At 35.9% G+C, this 24,080-nt stretch overlaps 1 protein-coding gene across 2 annotated transcripts in view; it reads right to left on the reverse strand.

Moving 5' to 3' along the window:
* The window catches only part of MARCHF6 (membrane associated ring-CH-type finger 6), a 46,043-nt gene that overhangs the window by 6,445 nt on the left and 15,518 nt on the right, over window positions 1–24,080 (reverse strand). For both annotated transcript variants that reach the window (XM_082277885.1, XM_082277884.1), the window contains exons 6-23: window positions 23,795–23,963; window positions 22,316–22,508; window positions 21,958–22,019; window positions 19,939–19,971; window positions 19,057–19,108; window positions 16,339–16,397; window positions 15,660–15,740; window positions 14,420–14,488; window positions 14,231–14,305; window positions 13,261–13,395; window positions 12,691–12,810; window positions 10,205–10,305; window positions 9,361–9,498; window positions 7,702–7,903; window positions 6,155–6,224; window positions 4,733–4,914; window positions 3,285–3,419; window positions 1,199–1,288 (exon numbers count right to left, since the gene is read on the reverse strand). In XM_082277885.1, coding sequence (XP_082134011.1) covers window positions 1,199–1,288; window positions 3,285–3,419; window positions 4,733–4,914; window positions 6,155–6,224; window positions 7,702–7,903; window positions 9,361–9,498; window positions 10,205–10,305; window positions 12,691–12,810; window positions 13,261–13,395; window positions 14,231–14,305; window positions 14,420–14,488; window positions 15,660–15,740; window positions 16,339–16,397; window positions 19,057–19,108; window positions 19,939–19,971; window positions 21,958–22,019; window positions 22,316–22,508; window positions 23,795–23,963 — 1,966 coding nt within the window. The remainder of the gene's footprint in view (window positions 1–1,198; window positions 1,289–3,284; window positions 3,420–4,732; window positions 4,915–6,154; window positions 6,225–7,701; window positions 7,904–9,360; window positions 9,499–10,204; window positions 10,306–12,690; window positions 12,811–13,260; window positions 13,396–14,230; window positions 14,306–14,419; window positions 14,489–15,659; window positions 15,741–16,338; window positions 16,398–19,056; window positions 19,109–19,938; window positions 19,972–21,957; window positions 22,020–22,315; window positions 22,509–23,794; window positions 23,964–24,080) is intronic.

Genomic DNA, 24,080 nt, shown 5'->3' on the forward strand with positions numbered 1-24,080 from the left:
CTGCCAATGTACATTATGAGGATTCCAGAAAATCATTTAAAGAATGCCCAAGAGACCAACTTAATCCAGAACAGAGCTGTGATTCAGTTGCAGGAATGCAAGAGACCTTCTGAAAGATCATTTAATAGAGCTGTGGACAATGGTTTTGTGGGCGACCTGGGATCACTTTGGGCTGTTAACTTACTAGAAGAGGATTCTGTATATGCTAATAGAATAAATTATTAAATTTGGTAATGGGCAGAAAATAGGATCTTATTTTGTACTTGGTGGGGCAGACCAGAGCCTCTGCACATAAGAGTCTGTGCCTGAAAAAAGGCCTCCACAATTCTTAAGCTTCTGCAGTTGCTACCAGAAGCTAAGGTCAAAACGTAACCAGATTAAGCATGGGAAAAGACCAGTTTTGAATGGCTACCAGCTACAGCTAAACCATGGCCTCTGCCCCATAGCCTGGAAGGCCCAGGAGAATGTGCAAACAGCCAGTGGAGAGCATTCAAAATGGAAGAGGGAGCCGTGGTATGCACAAAAGGTACTCCCAGACTAAGACTATATTTCTGCAGTGTGACAGCTTAAGTGATTTAATAACTGGGACCATGTGCTAAAACATACTCAGGAGAGGCACCTTGTGCACCACAGGCATCACATACAGGGCAGGGCTGAAAAATTACCTTCTGACAAACAACTGAGATACTTCATCGAGATGACAACCATGGAATTTAAAGCTTATAACCAAGAAAAAATGCTTCTGACAAAACAACAGGCCATGTGACTGAACTGCTCAGAGAAACTGTCCTGTTTTGCTTAATAATCAAAGGGAAACAGAAATGGTGTCATTCATCTCTACTGATCTATGAATGGGGTAATCCCTACAGCTGCAGAGAAGGCGAAATTCTATGTTCTCAAGTTGTGGATAATATCCAATATTTGGACAAGTATTTGGACACACGGACTTCATCTGAAGAAATAATCATGTTTCTTTCTCACTTTATTACAAACCTGATAAAAATGTGTATATGTATACACAGCATTTTCTTGAATTCAGATTTCTGAGTTTGTTTTTTTTTTTTACTGTTAAGTGTACATTAATGGATTAGGCTACACAATTTAAAAGGTTTTTACAAGACTATTGGAATTTTACTCAATAACTCCATTAATGGAAGAGTAATTATACAGATAATTCACATGGACAATTTTTCCCTACCTGTTCAATAACAGTTTTCAGCCACCACTGGGGACCCATCAGTGTTATGGCAGCAATTATTTTGGCATGCAGAACTCCAAGGGCCCAGTCCTAATTTTGTAAAAAAATAATAGTGTTAGCATTACCCTACCTTTAAAAGGTCAGACAACCAGAAGCTTTAAGAGCAATGTGTTAATATTACTTATAAGTGAAAATATAATTACTTTTCCATTTACATGGGACATTGCTTCAAAGAGGTGACATCATCTGCAAATTCCTATGAAAAAGAGGATGCTCTCAAGATTAACTGACATCTGTAAATTTAGCTCCCTGGGACCAGGAAAGTCACTACCACTATTAAACCAAAGGCAAATACAAAATAAAAGCATTAGACTTACTTAAAGCAATTGACTATCATTCTGGTACAACTAATTTACGTAAAAGGAAGTTAATTTCCTTTCTTTATAAAAGAATAGAAAAAAGATATGAAGATGTTCACATGCATCAGGAAACAAGTTCTTTTCCTTCTTTTGAAGTTTAATTATTCCCAAAACCCTACCTGATGTAAGGAAAGCTTAAAGCAAGGCAACGCTCTTCACATAAAAAGTCATAGTATTCAGAGAAAAATTTATGTTTTAACATAAACTGCAATTATTATGGCATGGAATTAGGACAATGTAACTACTGGCTTCTAGTAAACACTTCACATCGTTAAGTCCATCCTTTGTGGATTACAGGTATTTGTAAGAAATACAAGGAAGTATGCAAAATATAGGCTGATAAGGCAGAATAAACAGCTACAGAGCTGCTAAGACTTAGGACATCATAGACTAATTAACTTCCTTAAACTGCTGGGGAAATACATTTTAACTGACTACTTAAAAAGACAACTTTTGTTAATGCCAATTCTAAAAAATCTTAAAAATTGTCACAAAAAAAAGCCAGTGTTAAAGTTGATTCATGTTTATTTAAGGATGTAACCTTTGTATAACTCTCTTCTCTTGCAAAAAACAGAAATCAGTCTCAATTTTGATAGCTCCTTGTTGATTTAGAACAAGTCTCAAATCCCACTTATCCTGTATTTTGAAGAAGTTCTGCCACATGAAAATAAAGTTTTCAGTATACTTCTTTTAAAACTTTTAAAGGACTAATATGCAATAGTAAAGAATTCTTATAATCTCTAGCATTAAAAATTCTTTCCAAAGCTGTTTGGAAGCCATGATCTGTAATCTACCACTGTAATTATATTATGTCCTGATTTTCTGGTCATCTACTCAGCTCAAAAATACACTTGGATTTTAAAATAATGGAATAAGTAAATTAGTAGTCAAATTCTTCTTTATATTATGGCTTTCAAACATTTGGATATTGAAAGTAAATGAAAGCTTGTCTGTGGGCAGCTTAGAAAGTCACTGTGCCTGAACACTTTCTTGTTATTTAGTAATGGCATTCTAAATGTTTTGTGTTATGGTCCCCTCAGTTGGGTTTCTTTGAGTTATGACTTCTTTCATACTTCAGCCTAGGTGATGGGAGCATTTGTCATTCAATCCACTGTACCTTCATTTTGTCTCCCAACTTGCAGGACAGAAATTTGCACTCAACCTGTGAGACTTGACTGAAGAGTAACAAAACACGACCTCAAAATTTTGTATTAATGATTTGACAACTCAGCCCAAAATCAGCATGATCCTAAAGCGTATCAAAATTACATTCATAATGTGCCTCATCACTGAATTAAAATCTTACGAGGAAAACCAAAATTGCCTGAACCTCATGCTGCATAAGCGTTTGCAGAAAGCCTTCCAAAACAATCGGAGTGCGTACATCTGTGCATACATACAGATATATATACACATATAACTTTACAATTATGCTACTGAAAAAGTAGCTGATCACTGAAATGCGTCCTTTGATGTCATCTCACAACAGTTCACCTTTTCACAGTTTAAATTCCTCAGCCTGTCCTTTTGGTTCAAGTAATCCTCACATCCAGACTAGCTGCCTTTTCTCTGTCACACACTAACATACTTGTGGAAAATGCTCTGAACCACCGAATCCACATGAAACAAGGCAGCCCAACAGCAGCAAAAGAATGGGAGCAACTGACCTGCCAAGGATAGAAGAGTGGTGTTTGATCCAAAGGAACTCTCAAAGGTGCGACAATGACCAGTTCAAACAGAAGACCGAGCAAAAGTGGAACCACACCAGCGAGCAGTATAGCCACTATCAGTGTCTTCATTATCTAAAAAACCCAAGACATTTCATTAATGTGTTTACCAGAGGATTCTTTGTTTGAACTCTAAAATGTAACTTAAACTACATAAACATACAGCCCTGGTGAAAAAGCCCCAAACCTACACAGACCTCTATTTCATGCATATACACCCCTAGAAGTAATTTTTACTACATACATAGTTTTGCGATGCAAGTTTTCAAGATTGCGTCCTATTCCATGCCCCTCCAGAAAAAACATGACTGTGCCTACTAGTATTCATATAGCTCTAAATCATAAAATCACCCTTGACTGTTATCAATAGGGAATACTATCCAGTGGCACTTCAATACATTGGATATTCTTATATGTTGGGAAATTGAAGGATTTTTTCAAAACCACCAATTTTTCTCTGGAGCAAAACCAACCTTAAAAATTCAGTCATTACAGAATATTTGACTTAAAATTGGAGAATTCAGAATGCCATGCTTGAATCTTTATTTATTCTGGAATTCTCTTAATTTAAATGCATCATACAAAACTAGCCTGACTTAATTAACATGCTAAGGAGAAGGGGCAAAGAACAAGTAGAGATTATGTTTTAGATCTGAATTTTCTTAAAGAAGCTAAAATCAAAATGATGGACGAGGTATTTGGGAAACATGGTAGTACATGAAGAGCAGTGTAACAATTCATTAAGCACATTAAAATGTCCATAACAAGATACCATTTATGCTATTGATGTTTAAAGGAACTAGCAAGAAATCTACCATAGAAGTCCTCAAAATCAAAACCAAGATAAAAAGATGGGGTATAAATTTGTTTTCATGCTGAGAATCTGTACTCCTCATAATTAATATTTTTTATGAAAATATCTTTTATTTGAACAACACAAGTTCAACAACTGATAAAGATCTTTCTGAAAATATGCATCAAGCTACTTTGCAGAGACATGGTCATCATCTATCAGCTTTATTAGGTTTTTTTCATTTAATAATTTCACGCTACTAAACAAGTAGTTAAGCTTCCAGGTTTATGCGAAAATGTAAATGTCTTTGAGAACACGTAAGACATGGGATAGTAATACAATATATTTGCCTTTAAAGGAAAACAGAGAAATATATACATATATAAAAACATATATACACACAAACGTATTTACATTAATTGCCTTCCAAAAATAGTTAGCCTATGCAATGGGAACGTAAGCTGCAAAAGCTTCAAAATGGTCTGAAAAGGAAAATGTAGAATACATGACAGAAGAAAGCCTGCAAGCAAAAAATTAAACAAGTTCCATTAGCTCATTTATTGATAATTCAGTAGAAATTTTTCTCAAAACTCACCATGAGAGACCATTCTTTGACCTTCTGGAAAATCACTCTACGACCCTGTGGCATCCAGGCAACCAGCACTGTCACTGCTCGGATAGTCAGCCAACACACATAAAGACCACAGGCAGCTGTGTACAGTTCATGGATTTTGGCAGTCCCCGTCCAAAAGGACATTAACCACCGGCCAGCGAACACTGAAAACACAAACACTGTTAAATACAGTAATGTTTTTGGATTTATTAGGGAAGGATGCCTATCAAAAAAATATTTATCAAATTTATCTGAAATACCCCTGCACAAATATTATTAATCATAAAACAGTTCTTTTGGTACTATACCCATAATGCATAAATGTGTGAAGCACTATGCAAATAGCTTCAGAAATGATGCCAAATAAACACAGAGAAATCCTTTGGCACCTAAAATTTTATTATGACAGCAGTGTGACCTGAGCTACAGCAAAACAAAGCACTGGATACTGCCCTGTTCAGAGCCTAAACACTGATCTTTAGAACTGCAAAAGGCAATCATGCATTAGTGCATAAGCTTGAACTTAAAATTGTATGAGCTATCTTTGGGTTGTTTCACTGCCTCACATAATTTTTTAAGACTTACTGATGGGGCTTCTGAAGCTGTCTGACAAAAACGGGAGACTAATTTGCTACAGATCATTTCGTAATAGTGTTTTCATTCCCTAGTATTACAGTGGAATTTTTTTATGTCCTACTACTAAAACAATCACAGAATTTATAACTTTGATCTCAACACATTATTGACTTCAGGATCATTAATACAAGAAGGTATAAATTACAAGGTATTACAGCAGACAGGTAATGAAATTGAAGCTGGTTAACATGGCTTCATTTATTACAAATTATTTTGAAAAATACCAAGTGCTTTTGATTTGAAGCACTTATTCAGACATTTTAAAGTGATATACATACCACTTCACAAAATTTCCTAGTGACCTGTCAAGATCACAGAATCATAGAACATCTTGAATTGGAAGGAACCCCTAAGGATCATTGAATCCAACTCCCTGCTCCTCACAGGACTTAATAATGACATCTCCAGAATATTTAATTAAAGAAAATACTGTAGAAGACCTGGAAACAATCTACATATTTTCTTTCTCTAAACAGTAAAATAGGTGCAAGAGTTTCAGTTCTCTTTTTCACTCAATACTACTGAGATTGTCTCAGCACCCAAAGCCCTGTCCTTAAGAGGAAAATTATTCTACAACAAAAAGGGAATGGCAATCTCTGTCATTTATATTTTTAGATTATTACAATTTGATGACAAATGATTAAAAATGAGACAAGTCTCCATGTTTTTGCCCTTTAACTTTAAACAGTGGTTTCAAAACATCTGCCATGGTTGGGCATGGCAACATACTGAGTTGTTTTTAATCACAGTTTACCATAATAGACTCACCTGGTAAGGTAAGGCAGATAAGACTAGCAATCAGTAACGTTATGCACATGAAAACAATCAAAAGAAATATCTGAAAAAGGGGAAAAAAAAAAGGAGGGGAAGTTTATAAGAAAGTTATTTAACCAAACCCCAAGAAGCCCCAGCATAAAAAAATACATCATTCTAGAAAGGCAGCTAAACTAGGATGTTCAAATGTTAACTGATGTTTCACTGTATAAATAAATCAGCAATAAGAAACCTAACCACAGTACATGCAGAACACCTACAGTGTTGTGTATTTCTAAGACTTTCCATCAGCTGTTCCAAGAGTAAAAACTAACATTTGAATCCAGAATGACTGAAGTTTGTTTGACTACAGAGATCTCTCGTCACCACCCGTCTCCATCCGTCCCGACCGACCGTACCCCCCAGTTCCTACAGAAGTTCTTTGTTATGTCACATTAAAAAGTTCATCTCTTAATTTCTGCACTCACTAGCATGACTCTCAAATAATCCTGAAAGGTTTCTAGCCCTGTATGCCATATGAGCAAGACAGTGGTTTCGAAGGAAAATTGAGACAGGAAAACCTTGCTGACAAAGTTCCTCCAGATGTGCTCAGGTTTCTGTGCCCAGAAGCTGACAGTGAAGCTGCTTGCTCATCAGTCAGTTTTACATCTCACCAGAGAATTACCATGTACTTAACTTCTTTAAATATGTCTCAAGCACCAGGTATTATAAAGTTCTGCTTCACTAATCATCAAAGCCACACAACAAGCAAGCTTGCTATGGGAAAGCTAACATCTTATTCTAACATATTACCATGAGAAAGTTAAATCTGGAACGCACATCTTCCTTGACAAGACTTTTTGATATAAAGGAAGGAATCAATACCACAGTGGCCTAATGTTAGCCATTACTTCCATTCTTGAGCTATACCTGAAACCACAGTAAGTGAGCTGTGGTGAAGCTTATATTTAACTCAGAGTTCTGGTAACAACAAAACAGTTAGCTAGTTTAAGCTGTATGTTATTCTAGAAATACAAGTATCTGCCAACAAAATTTCCCTTCTAATTTTAAGGATTTAGAACTTGCAAGTATTATTTAATGCCTTTCTATGTTTAATACAGATGCAGAAGTAACAGAAGTTCTCTGTTTACTTTCTTATAAAGCAAAGTAGTTTAAAATACACTTCAGCTACAAGACCAAAGTATGCCCCCTTGAAAGCCATGCCTTGTCGGAGGCACACCTGAACTACCTGTTTGAGGGGGGCTTATTCTCTTTCTCTCCATTACTAACTATGAAGAAAACAAGACATCAACTGACAGATAATACTCAACATATATGGTGTCTATAAATAAAATTGTAATTGAAGGTCTTAAGTTACAGGCTGAAAAAAGCCATATGTGAGAATAACTGCAACTCTATGTTTTAGAAAGCTGCAAACCATACAAAACAGGACCCCACCACTTGACTTCTGATAACATGGGCCAAATCTTTCTTAAGAAAAAATATTTCATTTTTTTTTCAAATGCCTTTTTCTTTTTTCTTAATGTGTTAGATATACATACCCTGAGTGGGAATTTTAAAGGCCTACGATAAGGCTGGAAACCCACAGGTCCTCCTTGTTGAAGTATGGCTTGATGGGCAGCATGGAGACCTTCCCCCACAACTGGAACAGCATTATTATTGCGAGCATGCTGGTTGTTAGGTTGCTGATTTGCATTGTTTTCGTTCTCTTCCTGATCACCAAGTAGGTAAGAATGAAGATCCCTGTAGCAATCAAAATTTCAGTTTTGTTCTGTTTGATATGAACGAGAAACTTACAGAAATACAGGCCTACTCAGACTGCATAAAGGTTGTACAAAACTAATATAGGAGTACTGGCAGAATCTTAATAAAGTAAAATAAACCTTTTTTGATAACGTACTCAATGTCATCTTAAACACAATTTAGAAGAAAAATGCTGGTGTGGATGCAAGTTGGAATACAGCCACAAGGAAAGATCACTTATCTGTTTGACTACTTTAAAAGTATCACCTGGTATTAAGGTTGCTGTGCACGTGAAAGGAAAATTGCACAGATATTTCAGTTCACGTAAGCACATGGCTCTACTGACAGCTTGAATGTTACTGTCACTAAGCTCTACTGGAAACAAGGCCCTTCAAACCTAAACTGTACAAGGACAGAGCTGCGCTGCTACGGCCGTGCTGTCAGAAGTACAGGGGCAGGCAGAGTCTTTCAAGAAGATTCTAAATTGCTCAAAACCTGTTCACAACCTTTTAAGAGTACCAATCCTAGAAAAAAAAAAAAATCAGTCTATTTTATATCATTATCTCCAAAACTCTCATTACACCACACTTAAACACAATCAAAACTTGAAAAATTAATTAAAAACTTCTTTAAAATGCAAGCTAAGAGAAGAGAGGGTGAGGAGAGTTTCCTTATGAGAAACTAAAATAAATATTTTGCATTACGGTGAAGAAAAAAAGTCTTTCATTCATTCACTCAGTTTCTCAGACATAACTTGGCAAAGAATAAATCTTGATCTTAAGAGTGCGACAATGACCAAAACATGGTGGGAGAATGACAATATACTTTGAAGTTACACTTAAAATGGTAGAGAAACAAAGTCAACCTTACTTTTTCTTGACTAATTTGGCAAACAACAGATGAACTAAAAAATAATTTCAAGTGCTAGAACTCTGCCTGGCAGTACAATAATTTACTTTATCTGACAAAGGGACAGTTTTATCCTTCTCTAGATTCTGAACTTTTACCTTTCAAATCCCCAATTCAAAGTTGCTCACTTCTTCAGCTCAGTGTTCTAAATACTTTTTCTTTTTTTTTCCCTCTTATAAATAAGAAATACAAGAAGTGCACATATATTTTATTTAGATGATTCATGGAAACACTCTGCTGACATTTATCTCTTTATTTCCTTATAATAGGAGTTAAGATGATGTTAGTCATACTTTTACAGATTTCTTTCACTAAGCAAATGCTGTAATAGTGTGCCAAAAGAATGACTTGTCAAAGGCTAGTCCAGAAGTAGATACAACTCCTGCTTAGAAGAAAGCAATCGCTATAGAAGTTTTTCATCACATATTTAGCTGTAAAACAGCTATTAAACCTGCTTGTTGGGATAACTTTCTCAAAAGCTGTCTTTATATATTTAAAGGCCAAACTGGGCACAGTGATTGTAGCTGATTTTGGATTTCTGTACTTACAGCAAGTATCCAGCAGTTACAGTCCATGCTCGTACAAGACCTTTCAACCACTGCCTTGTATGTCCTTGCTCTAGCAAAGCTGGAAGCACCACCTGAAGCAAAAGCAGCTCTAGGGACAGTTCACTTACTGGAGCATCACTAGAAACAATGGGAAGAGCAGGAAGTCAAACACAAGGAACATTTTAATAGGAGTCTTTTACACTGAATCCTATTACTGCCACCACGATACAAAAATACATTGGATTTACATAGGAAAATTCTTACTTTTTGCAAACATTTTTCCCTATAACCCTGAGCAGAGGTTAGGTGTTCATAAGTATTTAGGCACTTTGGCATTTAAGAAATTTAAGAAAAAACATTGAGAAAGTTTATATCTAAGAATACAGTTTGCTCCTTTATTTGTTGCTATCATTACTGTTTCAATTATTATTCAGAAATAGAAAAAAACCTGCTATCATTAGAAAAATGCAGTTACAGATACTCTTTTACGCTTGAAGCAATGATAATCAGGAATGTGTGTGTTAAAAAAGCAAACATGAAAGGAACTTCACTATCAGAAAGTTGAAATGGGAAGTGTTTTGAGGGCATAAAGCCCCAAACAGTTATTTTTACAGAAGTAATACAAAATGCTTTTTTTTTAAAAAGGTAGCTTTTCATTTGTCACATTGTATGATGCAGCCACATCCTTTACCCTTTATTTCAGTTAGAACAATTAAGATTAGATTAATTGAAAACAAAGCAACACAACAAAAAAAAGTCAAAAAATGCTCAAGGAGTGCAAATACACTTCTTCCAGTTACAGAAACACTGAAAAAACCCCATCATTTTAGAAATAAATGCTCACCTGTAGAGCATAACATTATATGGAAGAAAGTTAGGAAGGAGATACTTAATAATGCGTATAGGAAGCCAGAGCATGAGCAGCACAATTGATCCAAAGACAATCTGCAATAAGAAAGTAAACAAGTTACTCCAAATAGTAGCAACAACCAAAGCTAGTTCCCCACCCATCTCTGGCAAGTTCCCTGGGTGTGGTGGGCTAGCCCTGGCTAACAGCTGAATACGTACTCAGCTGCTCGCTCATTCCCCTCTGCAGCCAAAGGAGAAGGCAAAACCAAAGGCAGGCAAAACTGGGATAATGGCAATTTAATAGAGAAAGCACCAAGCACGCAATCAAAACAGTAAGAATTCAGTCTCTACTTCCCATCAGCAGACAGACAATCAGCAACTTCCTGGGAAGTCAGGAAGACAAACACCATAACCATGAACATACCCCCTACCTCCTTTCTCACAGTTTTTACTGCGAGCATGACATCATATCCCTTTGGTCAGTCTGGGTCAGCTGTTCCAGGCATATCCATCCTCCTTCCCAACCTGCACCTTATTCACTGGAGGTGAGGAAGCAGGCCAGAGCAGCAAAGAGAAAATGCCTGGATGCTGTGCAAGCACTGTCCAGCCATAGCCAACAGGCCCTGTGTTAGGTGCCAATTCAAAGTGCAGAAGGACATTTGCCACTATGAAAAAAACCAATTCTATCCCAGGCAGACCAGCACACTACGATGCCCTCACCAAATAGGACTGCAGCTGAATAAGCACCTCAATAAGCCTGCTGACAGCTAGAGCAATGTCAGACAGTTCTTTCTTCCCCTGCCCCCAACACCAGCATTACTTATTTGGTAGTCCTCTCTTTTCTAAGTGGCTGACTTTTTAAGCATCTTGCTGAAGCGTCAAAGACCTTTCAGTTCCTCTTTCCTCACATTTCAAATTGACTGAAAGACCAAAATTTAGTAGGGTACATCAAGTGCCTGAAGACAATGTACTTTCATGAATCTTGCTTCCTTAAGGAACCAGACGAAAACTTAAGTACATTTTAAACACATTCTTACACTTCATATAAATGCACCACCAGAGACTAAGAAGGTGGAAAAAAAAGGTGTTTAACTACGTCAAAAAGAAAAACTGAATCCCATTCTTCCTGAAAATTAATAGTTTATGTTCTACACAAGACATTTCTTAAAAATACAGAGAAATAAACAGAGCTTGAAAGGTGTGATTTATTCTTTGAAATGGTAAACGATTACCATTCTGGGTCCCATATTCTAGCATGAGGCTAGTGAAAGTTCTGAATTAATTAGCTGAACAAATCAAAAGCTGTAGTTCAAGTAACTGCCCATTCCAACACAGTGTGACAACATAAGTGAGACCATGAGCAACCAGTAGATCTCTGCTTGTATTTGGGCCACCTGATGCACCATGAAATTTCAGGCAGCTGAAGAATTACAATTATGTAAGGATAAAATGCTCTGAAAGGTGGAAAGGCCAGCTCTGCTCAGATACTGAAGGGCTCTCTAACAGAACCAGGATCTCTCTGAGCTTTCACTGCTAAAGCACCTCAGCTGTAACAATACAGTACATCAAAGAATGTTTCTGGTGTGTCAGTTCACACAGTTGACGTGACAATTATGTCAAAGACAGTCTGAGACCCTTCCTTGACTGCATGCTCAGGAAACCTCAGACAAACAAGCAAAGGGAAAAAACTCTCATTGTTTTCAGTATCTTACAATGACAATCTGCAAACATCACCACTGGCTAGAGCAGCAGAATCCAACCCAAAATTTAGCTAGAAAATTACTCTCCCCTTGTTGGGGTCCCTTCCCCCTGCCATGGAGCCCTGGGAGAGGGGCCCTGGGGGGGAGGCACGGGGTCTCCCTGCCCCTGGTCAGCCTCGTTCCCCATTGGTTGGTTTGTGTTCCCTGATAATTCCAAGGACCCTGGGGTCCCGTGACCGGGGAGTTCCTGAGCTGAGCCCCGGCCATGCGGCTGGAGAAATAAACATCTCTGAAACATCTACCACGAATCTGTCCATATATACTTCGTTTCCACGGGACTCCTGGTCTGAAATATACTTGTTGCAGTAATCCCCGCTGCAACATCCCCTGCTGCACTATTTTGGCTGAACTGGACAAACAACATTTTCTGCAATAACTGAGGGCATTATGAGAGTTATGTGATTTACAATACCCATAATAAAAACCACTTATTTTCTGAATACACAAACATTTTCTGTGACTTTGCTTAAGGTACTTATGGAGTCCAACCAACTCTCCCCAAACCCCTGCTCTGAGCAGACCCAGATACATCGGGCTGCTCAGAACCTTATCCAGTTGAGTTCTGAGTACCAAAAGACGCAGATTCTGTTTGGTAACCTGTTCCAGTATCAGTTCACTTCCATGGTGAAAATGTTTTTCTTTAAATAAACAGTACTGTATATGGGAGCCAGCACATGAAGCTTTCTTTCCAAATAAAGAAATCTTTGAGATAAGTCCTTACCACTGATAAGATAAACCTCCTGAGATGTCTATAGATGGGCAAATGAATCATTTCCTGCACAGGATTGAAGTCTGGATCATTCAAATTCCTGAGAAACCATAAGACACCAGGTCTCAATACCTGAAGTAGGAAATAGAAAACAATATATGAGGAGAATAATAATCATCATCTTTATATTTATTTTTCCTTTTGAACAACACTGCTGCAGAAAGTAAGTTTTAATGTAACAGGGATATTCGTTGAACAAGATTCAACAAAATTGCAGAGAAATAGAACAAAGAAAGTATTATCACAGAGAAGCAATAACCAAACACGAGCTTTATTTTCAAGTACTAACTGATCTTAAGCAACTAAAACATATTTGGATTAATTTGAAGGCAACACTCAGATTTAAGAGCTAGCTGTAAACCAAAAATTTTTAAGTAAAATATACTCAAAATTGTAATTTTCCACTGCAGTAAGTACCAGCATGGCACTTTTTACATAAAACTGAATCCAATATACACACAAAATATGGTAGCAGTAATACCCACACAAGAAGGATTTAACAGTTCTGTATGTAAGCCTTACCTCTCTTAGCAAAAGAATGAAGGATGCAAAATAAAAGACGTAAACCATTCCAACCAACCAGTGCAGAAACATTGTGGTGCCTGGGGCAGACTGAAAGCTCAATTCTCTGTCTTTCAGAGTGGCATCAAACATCTCCTAGAAGATAAGTAGTAAACAAATATGAGTAAAGTTTGGCAAACATCCACAACTACTCAGTTTGCTTACCCTAGTTCATATGTACTAATAAGCATAATTTAAATGTTTGCTTTAACAGATAAATCATTACACCATTTAATTAGAGAAAAAAGGGATTACTTTATGATAAGAACAGCAAATAAAGATTAACTTCTGATCAATTTATTTCTTCTGACAGAGAGAAGAAATAAGTCAACTTTATCACTAACAGACCCTACATAAAAATTATATGAGTTATAAATCAATTCAAACAAAGTAGGACTATGATGGAAGCAAATAATTCCTAAGTAAAATTCTATTTCTACTACGGCTGGAAAAAATTAGTTTTGTCCATTTCAATTTTATCACTCCATATTTTTCAGGACAGAAAAACTGTCTTCAATTCCAAGCAAATGAAGCATGGATCTTTTCCAAAGCAGAAAGAGACTGGACCACTTAAAATACGAAGTCATCACCATTTCACATAAGATGGCTACATAAAGATGTTTATTCAGTGCACAAGTTTGCCTGTAAGTAAACTCATTATCGCAGTGGTCTTGTAACTGCACTAGAAAGGATTAGGATCTTGTTATTTTAGTAACAGCATGTTAATTTGTTACATAAAAAACCCCCCAAAACTAGCATTAGGCAGTATCTAAAAAACCCATTCCCTCTGGGAATGCTGTTTATGAAAACAGAAGAGTGCTGTCAAACTCGTATGTATGAACAACTCTTCTCATCAGAACTTTTTTTTTTTTTTTGCTTCAAATCTAAACACTGTTACAAAAGATTTTTTCCCATTTGTTTCTGTTCTTACCAAGGAGCATATATCCAACCACCAGCCACAGATGAGAGGAAACACACCAATTTCAACCACCACTAACAAGGAAACCTTTAGGAAGAGAGAAAACAACATCTCACTAGTTCAACAAAAATTTCTAAGAAAACGATAATGTCAGCTTAAACTGAGATGGCTTTTTCCCCCCCCACAAAACGTTAGGATTACCTTGACAACAATATAGCACACTCCTAGTAAACGACGTGATCGCTGGAACTTAACAAGTGCTGCCAAACCCTGAATAGCTTTGTCAAGAAAATAATACTGGAAAACACTTTATAACAGTTTAATTAATATCAAACACTGTATTATGGTGCTTTTAGCAACAAGAAATGTTATAAAAGAGATAAATGAATTAGTAAGTATGTGTTTTATCAGGGTTCTATTTTCAAAACTGGCTGTCACTCTAGAAGTTACGATCTGCTGTGCTGGTAACACCCCCAAATATGCACCTAAATTAAATTATTGACATTACCACCCTTCTTAAATTAAGCAACCAGAAGTCTTCTCAAGAATAGTTGTCTCTGAAAACATCTGCCACAAACAAGTAAGTCTAAAAACTGAAGGCTCACTTTAAATAGTAACTTTCTCTTCCCTGCAGTCTAAATTAAATTCTCACCTTTTCCAAGAAAAGCTGGATGCATATTGCACTTCGGGAGTTTGGTTTGGGTTTTTTTTTTTTAGGAGGCAAAACCCACATGCCAATCAACTAATGTTTTACCACATTTGCACTGCATATTGGTATACTGATGCAAAAAGTTGATGTTAACTCTGTGTACTTTTGAACAGAAAACTGCTAACAAATGTATATTCTTTCACATTGAAGTTGACGTAAAAAAACAAGCAGCTGGAATGCAGCCTTCTTACTTGTGACCAAATAAATCCTTCCAGCTTCCAAGACTTAGTTTTCTACACCTAAGAGAAACTAGTTTTCTCTAATAAAGTAATTATGAGAAGGAAATTCTTGCTGCAAAATCTCAGTAGTTCAGAGACATAACAAAGAAACTAAAATAATTCATATTCAAAAAATCTGTCAGGATCAAAAATATTTGAATAAATTTCCCGTCATACCTCATATTTTCATAATCCCTCCTTTCATAATCTCTCTGCTTCAACTACAGTCCACAGCAGAAGCATAATCTACTCTCTTCTCCTCAGACAGACCTTCAAGTAAGCATAAAAGCCTTTAATTGTGTTGTTAAACACAATTGTTTGAAAGCAGGCAGTCACACTGACAACTTCTAAATGTCCAAGGGAACAGAAGAGACCTTTCCTTCTCATTTCACCAAAAGAGCAGAGAAAAATGTAAGTTAATTGCACCTGCATCATATCTCTGCCTCCTCAAAGCACAGCCAGAAAAATTATTTACATGTAAATCTGAACCAGGTAACTACTGCCAAAAGGATACATGACAAACAATTAGAGTCACTGCTAGCAGGACGTATCCAACTATAGTCGTAATCAGGCCTTCAAAGTGAGATGCTTGGACCTGGAGCAAAGAGGAAAAAAGGGGAAAGTTTATCAGTCTCTTCGAAGATTACATCTCCTTTCTATGTAAATAAGATAAATTCCAAATTTCAACTCTTCAAGAATGCCAAGTTTCTCTAGTTTTTACATATTTTAATAATCTACTACTATATTTGTATCTTCATCAAGAGTAGATACTGTTTACATTTACATTACAACTACTTTTTTCAAACTCAAAACAACTTCAATATACGAAACAAAAAGTGTCACCTTACACTATTTCATTATCCCCTAGTTTTCCCTACTTATTATCATCGTCTATGAAAATTAGTACACAAGTTAAAAAATGTACACAAGGAACAAGAGGCTGTTAAAAAAACCTGAAGACACACACAGTTTTTACAAAAAGTAGGAAACCTCACTTGAAATGTAAATAATGAAGGAAGTGGAAAAGAGTGGGAAATCATTTTTAATCATAGATTCAAAAAGGTTGAAGGGTTAATAAGAAGACATACTCCAAGTGACTTTTGCAACCACAACTGGAAGGATGCTACAAAAATAGTGATTGAATAAACAGTGGTAGTTTCTTTTTCATTTTGAAATTATAAAACAGTACTCACATATTCCTCAAAGCCCAGGCCAACAATGGAGAAGTGACCAATGTGGTATGGACAAAATGCTGTATAATGTAAGCAGAAAGGAGAAAAAAAGGCCATGAAAACTGCTAGGTGGAGCCTTATTTGGAAGACAAATATTTTAACATGGTATTACTCTACTTCTCATAAATTTTATGAAAAAAAGTACAAAAATTAATTTCTGTGCAAATACTTGCAAGTGTTTGATTTCTATAATTTTACAAGCCCTGAAAATCAGAATTTGCACTTAAAGACTAGAACAACATAAAACCACAGAGAATAAGAGGACAGTCTTTTCCTTCTTATGTCACCTTGCACTGTGTAAATTAATTCAATTTCTTAGTCTTATGTCCTAGGCCGGTATCTCTCTCAGACCGCTGTAGGAGCCTATGCTGTATATTCATTCTTTCCTCAGCACTAAAGGATTTCAGCAGCCATTCTACAGCTTGGTCAGGTGAGACTTGCTTTAGCAAGGCTTCAGTTCTAATGCTTTAATTCTTAAGAGTACTGTAAAAAATGCAAGCCCTGCAGAAATTTGCAAAGGGAAGAGGAGGGGGAGAAAGATGATACCCAGTGAAGGGATGAGGAGCAACTGAAGTCTTTTACTTTGAATTAATGTACTGAAAACTGTTCATCATTCCTGATAACTCACTCCTGACAATTCTGAGGTTTCAGGGCAAATAGATGAAAAAACACAGCACTTCCCTATTTTTAGAAACCTGTGCATTTGCAAGAAAATATTTTTTTTTAGTTATTTTATCTCACTCTGTTGTTTTCTAACCAAGTTACAAAGGACTACAGAATTCAACATCAATTTTTTATAGGAGTGGAGAGCATCAGTATAAAGGAAAGGGTGTGCAGAAGTGGCAAGCTTTTATTTTCACTTATATTGTCTTCACTATGTCATGATAGTCCACTGTGGGACTAAGTCTACAGACTTAACATTCCGGCAAATGAAAAACGTGATGATTTTCTCTCTCCTCCTCATTTCTGTATAATCAACATATAAAAAAAACCAACCTCAAAACCCAAGAAGCAAACAAACAAACCAACAAAAAAACTACTAGAAAAGATATAACAGGACTCATATTACCCTAACCAAGGATAAAAAGAGCTTTAATTTATGTCCCTTTCAGGAAAATCAGCAGTTACTGGGAAGCTCAAACATGTAAAAGATAAAGGGAGGAACTGAGCTCTCCCTGCCCAGTAAGAACAAAAGAAAACTGAGATGAAAAAGATCACGCTCACAACTCCTACAGATACACTAATGACTTAAAAGTTGTGTTTTTGACAATTTTATGAGAATATAGTACACAGTTTATCGTGTCTTTTAAACAACTTTATTTAAAAGAGATTTCCTAACAGATACCTTAAAAAAAGAAGCATAAAGGAGTACAAGCTCCTCTGTGAGCACTAAAATGAACTATAGAAAATATTAATTAAGTTGAAATGAGTTAATTTGTCCAAGGAGAATTTCTGGACCACTAATTAAGGTTACAAATGCTTTCCTTCTGTTTTATCTTTTATGAGTACCTCCTGTGACATCTGAACTCACAAGTAGTATAATTACTAGAGATTTGGCAGGTGTAAATTAAGCAGTATTACTTAATGGGAAAGATACTAAAAATAGGTTTGAGAGGCACATATTAAATTCCCAGACCTCGTGGTTGCTTAGGAAAGTCATTCTCTTCTCTATTTGTGAGTTTCCCACTTGGCAAAGCAGCTACTGAAAATGTTTCTATACGACAACCTCATTAATTATTCTTATTACTTACTTATTATTGAATTTTAATCTATGGTTTAGAAATTTCATGGTTATGATCTACTTACTAAAAAAGTCTACATTTTACAGCAGTTAAAATAACCTAATTAACTTCTGACAACTACAGATTGAAATAATTATAAGAAATAATTCAAGTATTTTGCAATGCCTATTTTAGAACAGTTAGTTTCTTGTGAATTAAACATACAATGTAGTCATTTTTATTTTCTTTTGATCTGCTGATTTGTTTCAATATCTAGATGCTCAAATCACTGGTTCAGCATTATGAGCTTTACTTAGCCAGTAAAAACTTATCTACAGTACAACCTCAGTTTTTCAACCTCAAACTCTTCTGCCAAGACCACTGAAAAAACACCAAAGCAACATAAAAAATTATTTTCTAAACTGATCATTGAGGGCAAGTGAAATTTTGTGTTATTTTTGGCTGGTATCTCTTTAAGTGTATAATATGCTTCATCTTGTCACTAAAATGCTACGTTCTTGCATACCTCCCTTCCTTCCAATTTTGAGCTCCAAAAATGGATTCATGATGGAAAAAGTGATATAATTGTCTAGTAAAAACTTTCAGGAGAAAAAAAAGTATCTTAGCCATTCCTCAAAGTACTGCATTTACTCACAAATTAAATGCCATGAGGTTCCTCCTTTAATTTAACAATATTACAAATAACTATTATTTTTTGTGCTTTGTTTGACATGGTTGAGCTTTTTAGTAGATTTCCTATTTTATACCTATTCACTTAAAGAAATTAAAATTACAAAACTAGAAAATCATAAGGATTTGTTATTCATATTCCGAATTAATTTTTGGCTCTACTTTTAGACGTCACATCTTCATTTTTCTAGAATAGCCTTAAAATTGACCTGCACTATCACTTCACAAAGAAGGATAATTTTAAAACCTAAGAGCAAATGATACTTACCAAAGACAAGTATGAACAGCGTATTTAAAGACACCACCCAAAAGACATGTTCCTGTAAGGAGTATGGGGGAAAGAGGAGGGAAGATGACAAGATAACAGTATATAAATGTCAGTCTTTTAAACAAGTGACCTGACTTTTGTATCTCAACTTATTTCAACAGTCTGTTATCACCAGAACTTGCACACCTCGTGTTAGAGCCAGGAAGTTTGCTCTAACACAAAGACAGAAACGTGCAGGACAGTTTGTGAAAGCACCTGTTTACATTCACAAACATTTATCTAGGTAAGTGCACTTACATTTGCTTACATTTTGTAAAAATAGGCTTTTATTTTAAAATCAGTACAAACAGTTCCATCTTTAAAAAGACTTATATGAAATGTGTGCGGATATTTTTTTATGAATGAGAAAATGTTCATTTGAACTTTTAATAATTAGTCTTTGTCACAACAAATGCATTACCAAAATTGACAGCTCTGACTCCAGAAATGACAGCACACGTCTATTTTTTAATATTACTTTTAGCTAACATGTGACCTCAGCCACAAGTACACTGGAGTTTTACTTCTTCTGATACTACTACTTAAGGTTAATGACTAATAACATAATTGAAAGAGACCTCCATCATCAATGTCTCATATATAAATGTAATGTCTTAGGTTTACAAATGTAATGATTCTAATATAGATTGACTATTTCGAAGATTAAAATAACCCAACAAAGCTAACCGAAGATCTTAGAATTTAAAATCTAGTCTACACTAAAAAGTCACTAGTGGTGTTATGGTGGTATTAGGATCCCAAATACAATGATGTATTTTTTAAAAGTACAGGATCTTAAAAAATCCTTCTGTAGAAATTCTTGAAAAGCAGGATTGCACTTACTAAGAAAACTAGAGATCCATCAAGTCCAAGCATCTGTGAAGATAAGAAAGTCATTTTTACTTAGAAAGTAAAACTAAGAAAACTTAGAAACTTAGAAAAACTAAGCAACTTGAATCTAAAATATGCCTCTTTCACATTGACCTTTAATGTCCAATACAGTCAAAAGCTTTTTTTATGGCTCAACCAACAGTACTGGAACAAAAATTCTTACAGATGAAGACAGAAACTAAGTTCTCGTTCAACACAGTAAACTCAGGTGTGCAAAGGCAGTGATATACATGTGGAATATCTGAATACACATGTATCTATATGCATCAAATGAAACACAGAATCAATTACTTTATAGGCTGTTTCTCTCCAAGACTTTGACTAAGATTTTGTATTTACAAAATATTGTAGTGATTGCATGGCTATTTAAATACATCTTTAATCAACTCAGTATTTCAATACAAGAGCAAATTTTTGTTTCATCCATTTTATTTCATCCTATCAGTTTCTGTTGCACTGAGAAAAGTTAGTATTTTACCCTTGATGTATAAAAGCAACTACTAAAAGGATTATTTGCTACAATATATGCTATTAACTTTTGAACAGAATTGTTTTACAGCTAGGGAAGATGGGAAACAAATTCTTATCACTCAGCACAGCTGTTATGGGAAGCACCCACAGAGCAGCCAAATATAAGGCATCTATTAAAAAAAAAAAAGAAAGTCTCCTTTCCCCTCACTTCAACTGTTATCTTATGATTTCAATCCAGACACTCCACAATTACTGCTGTAAAGCTCCAGGTTCAAGGCTCTTTTGTACAAGGACTTTGCATTAAGTTCCAAGATATAAAAGTTGAACATATTTTACAAATTAAACCAAGATGCAAAAATTTTTGAAAATTCAGAAAATTTGAGTGGTATTTTCACATAGATGACATAGTAGAAGAGCCTACCCCGATTTTGATACTAAATGTCAACTACACATCTCTTGCCTATGTCAGCACATAACACTGGAAGTGGTTATGAGAGCATGCGGAAACTGATTTCTATATTCATGGAGAGGCACCAAAATATTACCAATTACGAATACATCAGCACTTTCTAGCAAATAAATTGGGTTCAGAAAGATAACACTTTCATCTTTAAATAAACAACAGAATGGTTCAGGAACCTGAATTTATATATGTCCTTTTTCATGAAATATCTTTCAAAACACACTAAGAAGCTTTCAGTACATACAAAATAAATATCAATATTTGCCACTCATGATGAAAACTGTATTTCTACTATCCTGCAATTGAGGCAACAACTGTATCACAGCCTAGGAATACAGTGTGTAGTGGTGCTGGTAAATCACATGAAGCTGCTGCTCCTACCTTCAGGCAGATTTTGCTGCATGTGGTGAGCTCTGAACTCAGATGTTGGCTACTTCTAGACCAGCTACAAAAACCTAGCTCTTGAGTCTCTACACTACTCTATGACTACAGTGTACATGCGCGCCATGCTCTAGTTATGGAATTTGTGATCCATAAACAATACAGAAACCATGTTACATTAAAATGCTCCGTCGTTATTAGAGAAACACATTTGCTTTATGAAAAGAAACCTAAATTTTCATTTCTCTCTTTTCTTTAGTCTAATGCTTTCACAAATACAAAAATTAAGCATTAAACTTCATCTAACGCAACATCTGAGCATTCTTAATCTGGCTCAGCGTCCTCAAAGCAAGCTGCAATTCAGTTCTACACCTCACCACGTTGAAGACTGCAGAAAACTAAAACATGTTTTAAAATACTAAAACATGTTTTAAGCTGCTACTATACTTCAAACCAAAGAAATGCTTTCTTTGATACTTAATAAGTAACATAATAACATTTTGTTTATAATACAACAACTTTTCTAGGTCACTAAAGGCTCTTAACAAAAGAATGATTTCCAAATCTATCCCAAATGCATTTTAACACAGCAATACTACTAATCATTTCAAGCATGAGCCTGCATTATTAAATTCGAGAAAATGATTCTTACTCACTCGCTCCCAAGTAAGCTCTTCTGCTGCTCGATCCCATTCCAAAGCATTCCAGTTCATGTCATCTGAGGAGACAATGGCCATTTTTACAGCTGTTAGATCACTCAAAACAAGATGTAACCACTCCATGCTATGTTCTAAATGAACAAAAAGACTTGAGTGCATAATATTCATCTTGTAACTGTCAGTAGCTTTTCAGCAAGCAGATGCTTCAACACTCAAAATGCATGAAATTTGCAAAGACAAGATAAATAAGCTGAAGCAGGAATTTACACAGCTTCCTTCAATTAGGACAGTTCTATATTCAATTAATTTCTATTTAATAAGAACCAGAACATTAATGTTTTGAGTCACCTGTTACCTTGTGCTCCATTGTTTGCATCTGCTGCATCTTCTACTACAGCATCCTCTTCATCTTCGTTATCTTCCTCTTCTTCATCTACTTGTTCCTCTTGAATTTCAGGGTTCTCACCTACAACTACATTCTCAGCAGCTGCGTTGGCAGGTTGATCAAGCACAGCATTTTCAACACCTCCATTCACAGCAGCCTGAGCCTGCAGAAACAGGATTTAGTATTTGGTTAAATTGATCAAGCTCTTTTCATGCTTTTATCCTGTATGTATATGAAACTGAACAGTATTTTAAAAAGTCAGAAATATATTTTCTAGATAAGAATTACATTTGGGACCACTAAACCTTTAAAAACAGGTTAAGAAACATTCAGATAACTTTACAGTGTAGCTGAGGTAGGAAAGGGCCTCTAGAGATCATCTAGCCAACCTGACTACTCAGAGCAGGGTCAGCCATGGCAGGGTGCTCAGTGCTGTTTGCACTTGGCTTTTGAGCCACCTTTTCCAGAGGTGGAAACTCTACAACCTTTCTGAGCAATCTGTTCCAGTAGGTGATCACAGTAGGAGTATAAAAATAAAAGCCAAAACCCAACACAAACAAAACCCACCTTTTTTTTTTTTTTTTTTTTTTTAATCTAAATGGAATTTCCTGCATTTTAATTTAAGTTTACTGCCTGTGGTCCTATCACTCAATACTACCAAGACAACTCTGGCTCTGTCTTCTTTTCAGCCTTCCATCAGGCATTTATACAGACTGATAAGGTCCACCCTGACCATTCTCATTTTCAAACTAAACAATTCCAGCTCTCTTAGCCTCTCATCCCATGTCAAGATGTTCCAGTCCTTCTGTTGGCTCTTCACTGCACTGAGTCCAGTCTGTCCGTGCCTCTCTTGTACTGGGGGAGCCTAAAACTGGATACAGCATTTCAGACGTGGTCTCACCAGTGCTTAATAGAGGGGAACTCTCTTATGAAAACTATCATTATATTAGAAAGATGATAATTCTAGGCCAACCCAAGTCAGTCACCAAGTCAGGCTCCTGTAAGCACTGAAGGAGTGCACGTGTGTGTTGAGAGTGGGAGGAGGGCAGAGAAGCTCCAACTTCAGTGGTGTCAACAAAACTTCCAATTGCTTTGAGAACAGTGAATTGTTACCCCATGAACTACTGAAACACTTATGAAAAAGACAAAATAAAAGCAAGCTGCATCTTCACTGACGATGCCTGAGAATTCAGCTTTATGTGCGCAAAATTATCTTTAAAAATGGTGAAGATACAGAGGTAAGAATCTGTGCAATGCTACACAATAAAACAACTTCAAAAACATAACAGTGGTTTTCATTGAGTTTATATAGGAACAAGTGTTCAACTTCTGCTAACAAATAAAGATACCCTGCAATAAAATAACATTACTGTTGTGTTCTGATAAAGTATTTATTCAAAGAACCACATTTTCTACATTAATTGTGAACTAAGGAGCAGTAAGTTTTACCTCATTTTGTTGACCAACACCATTGAGTGGCTGTTGTTGATTTTGTTCCAACCACTGTGGTGCTCCTCCATGGACGATCTGTTCACGTAACCAAACAAGGCTGATAAATGCACACAGAGTGCACGTTACCACAAAACAGCCCTGCAAACAGTCAGCCAGTAAGTTCTCCCTGTTAAAAAAAAAAAAGTATTAATGAAAACAGTATTTTGCTGGTAAGACTACGGAGTAGTTCAGAAAAAACAATCTTCCAGAACAGCAAAGGAAAGTCACTACACAGTCATTAAAG

This window comes from Coloeus monedula (genome assembly GCF_965178545.1).
Source record: "Coloeus monedula genome assembly, chromosome: 1".
Taxonomy (NCBI): domain Eukaryota; kingdom Metazoa; phylum Chordata; class Aves; order Passeriformes; family Corvidae; genus Coloeus; species Coloeus monedula.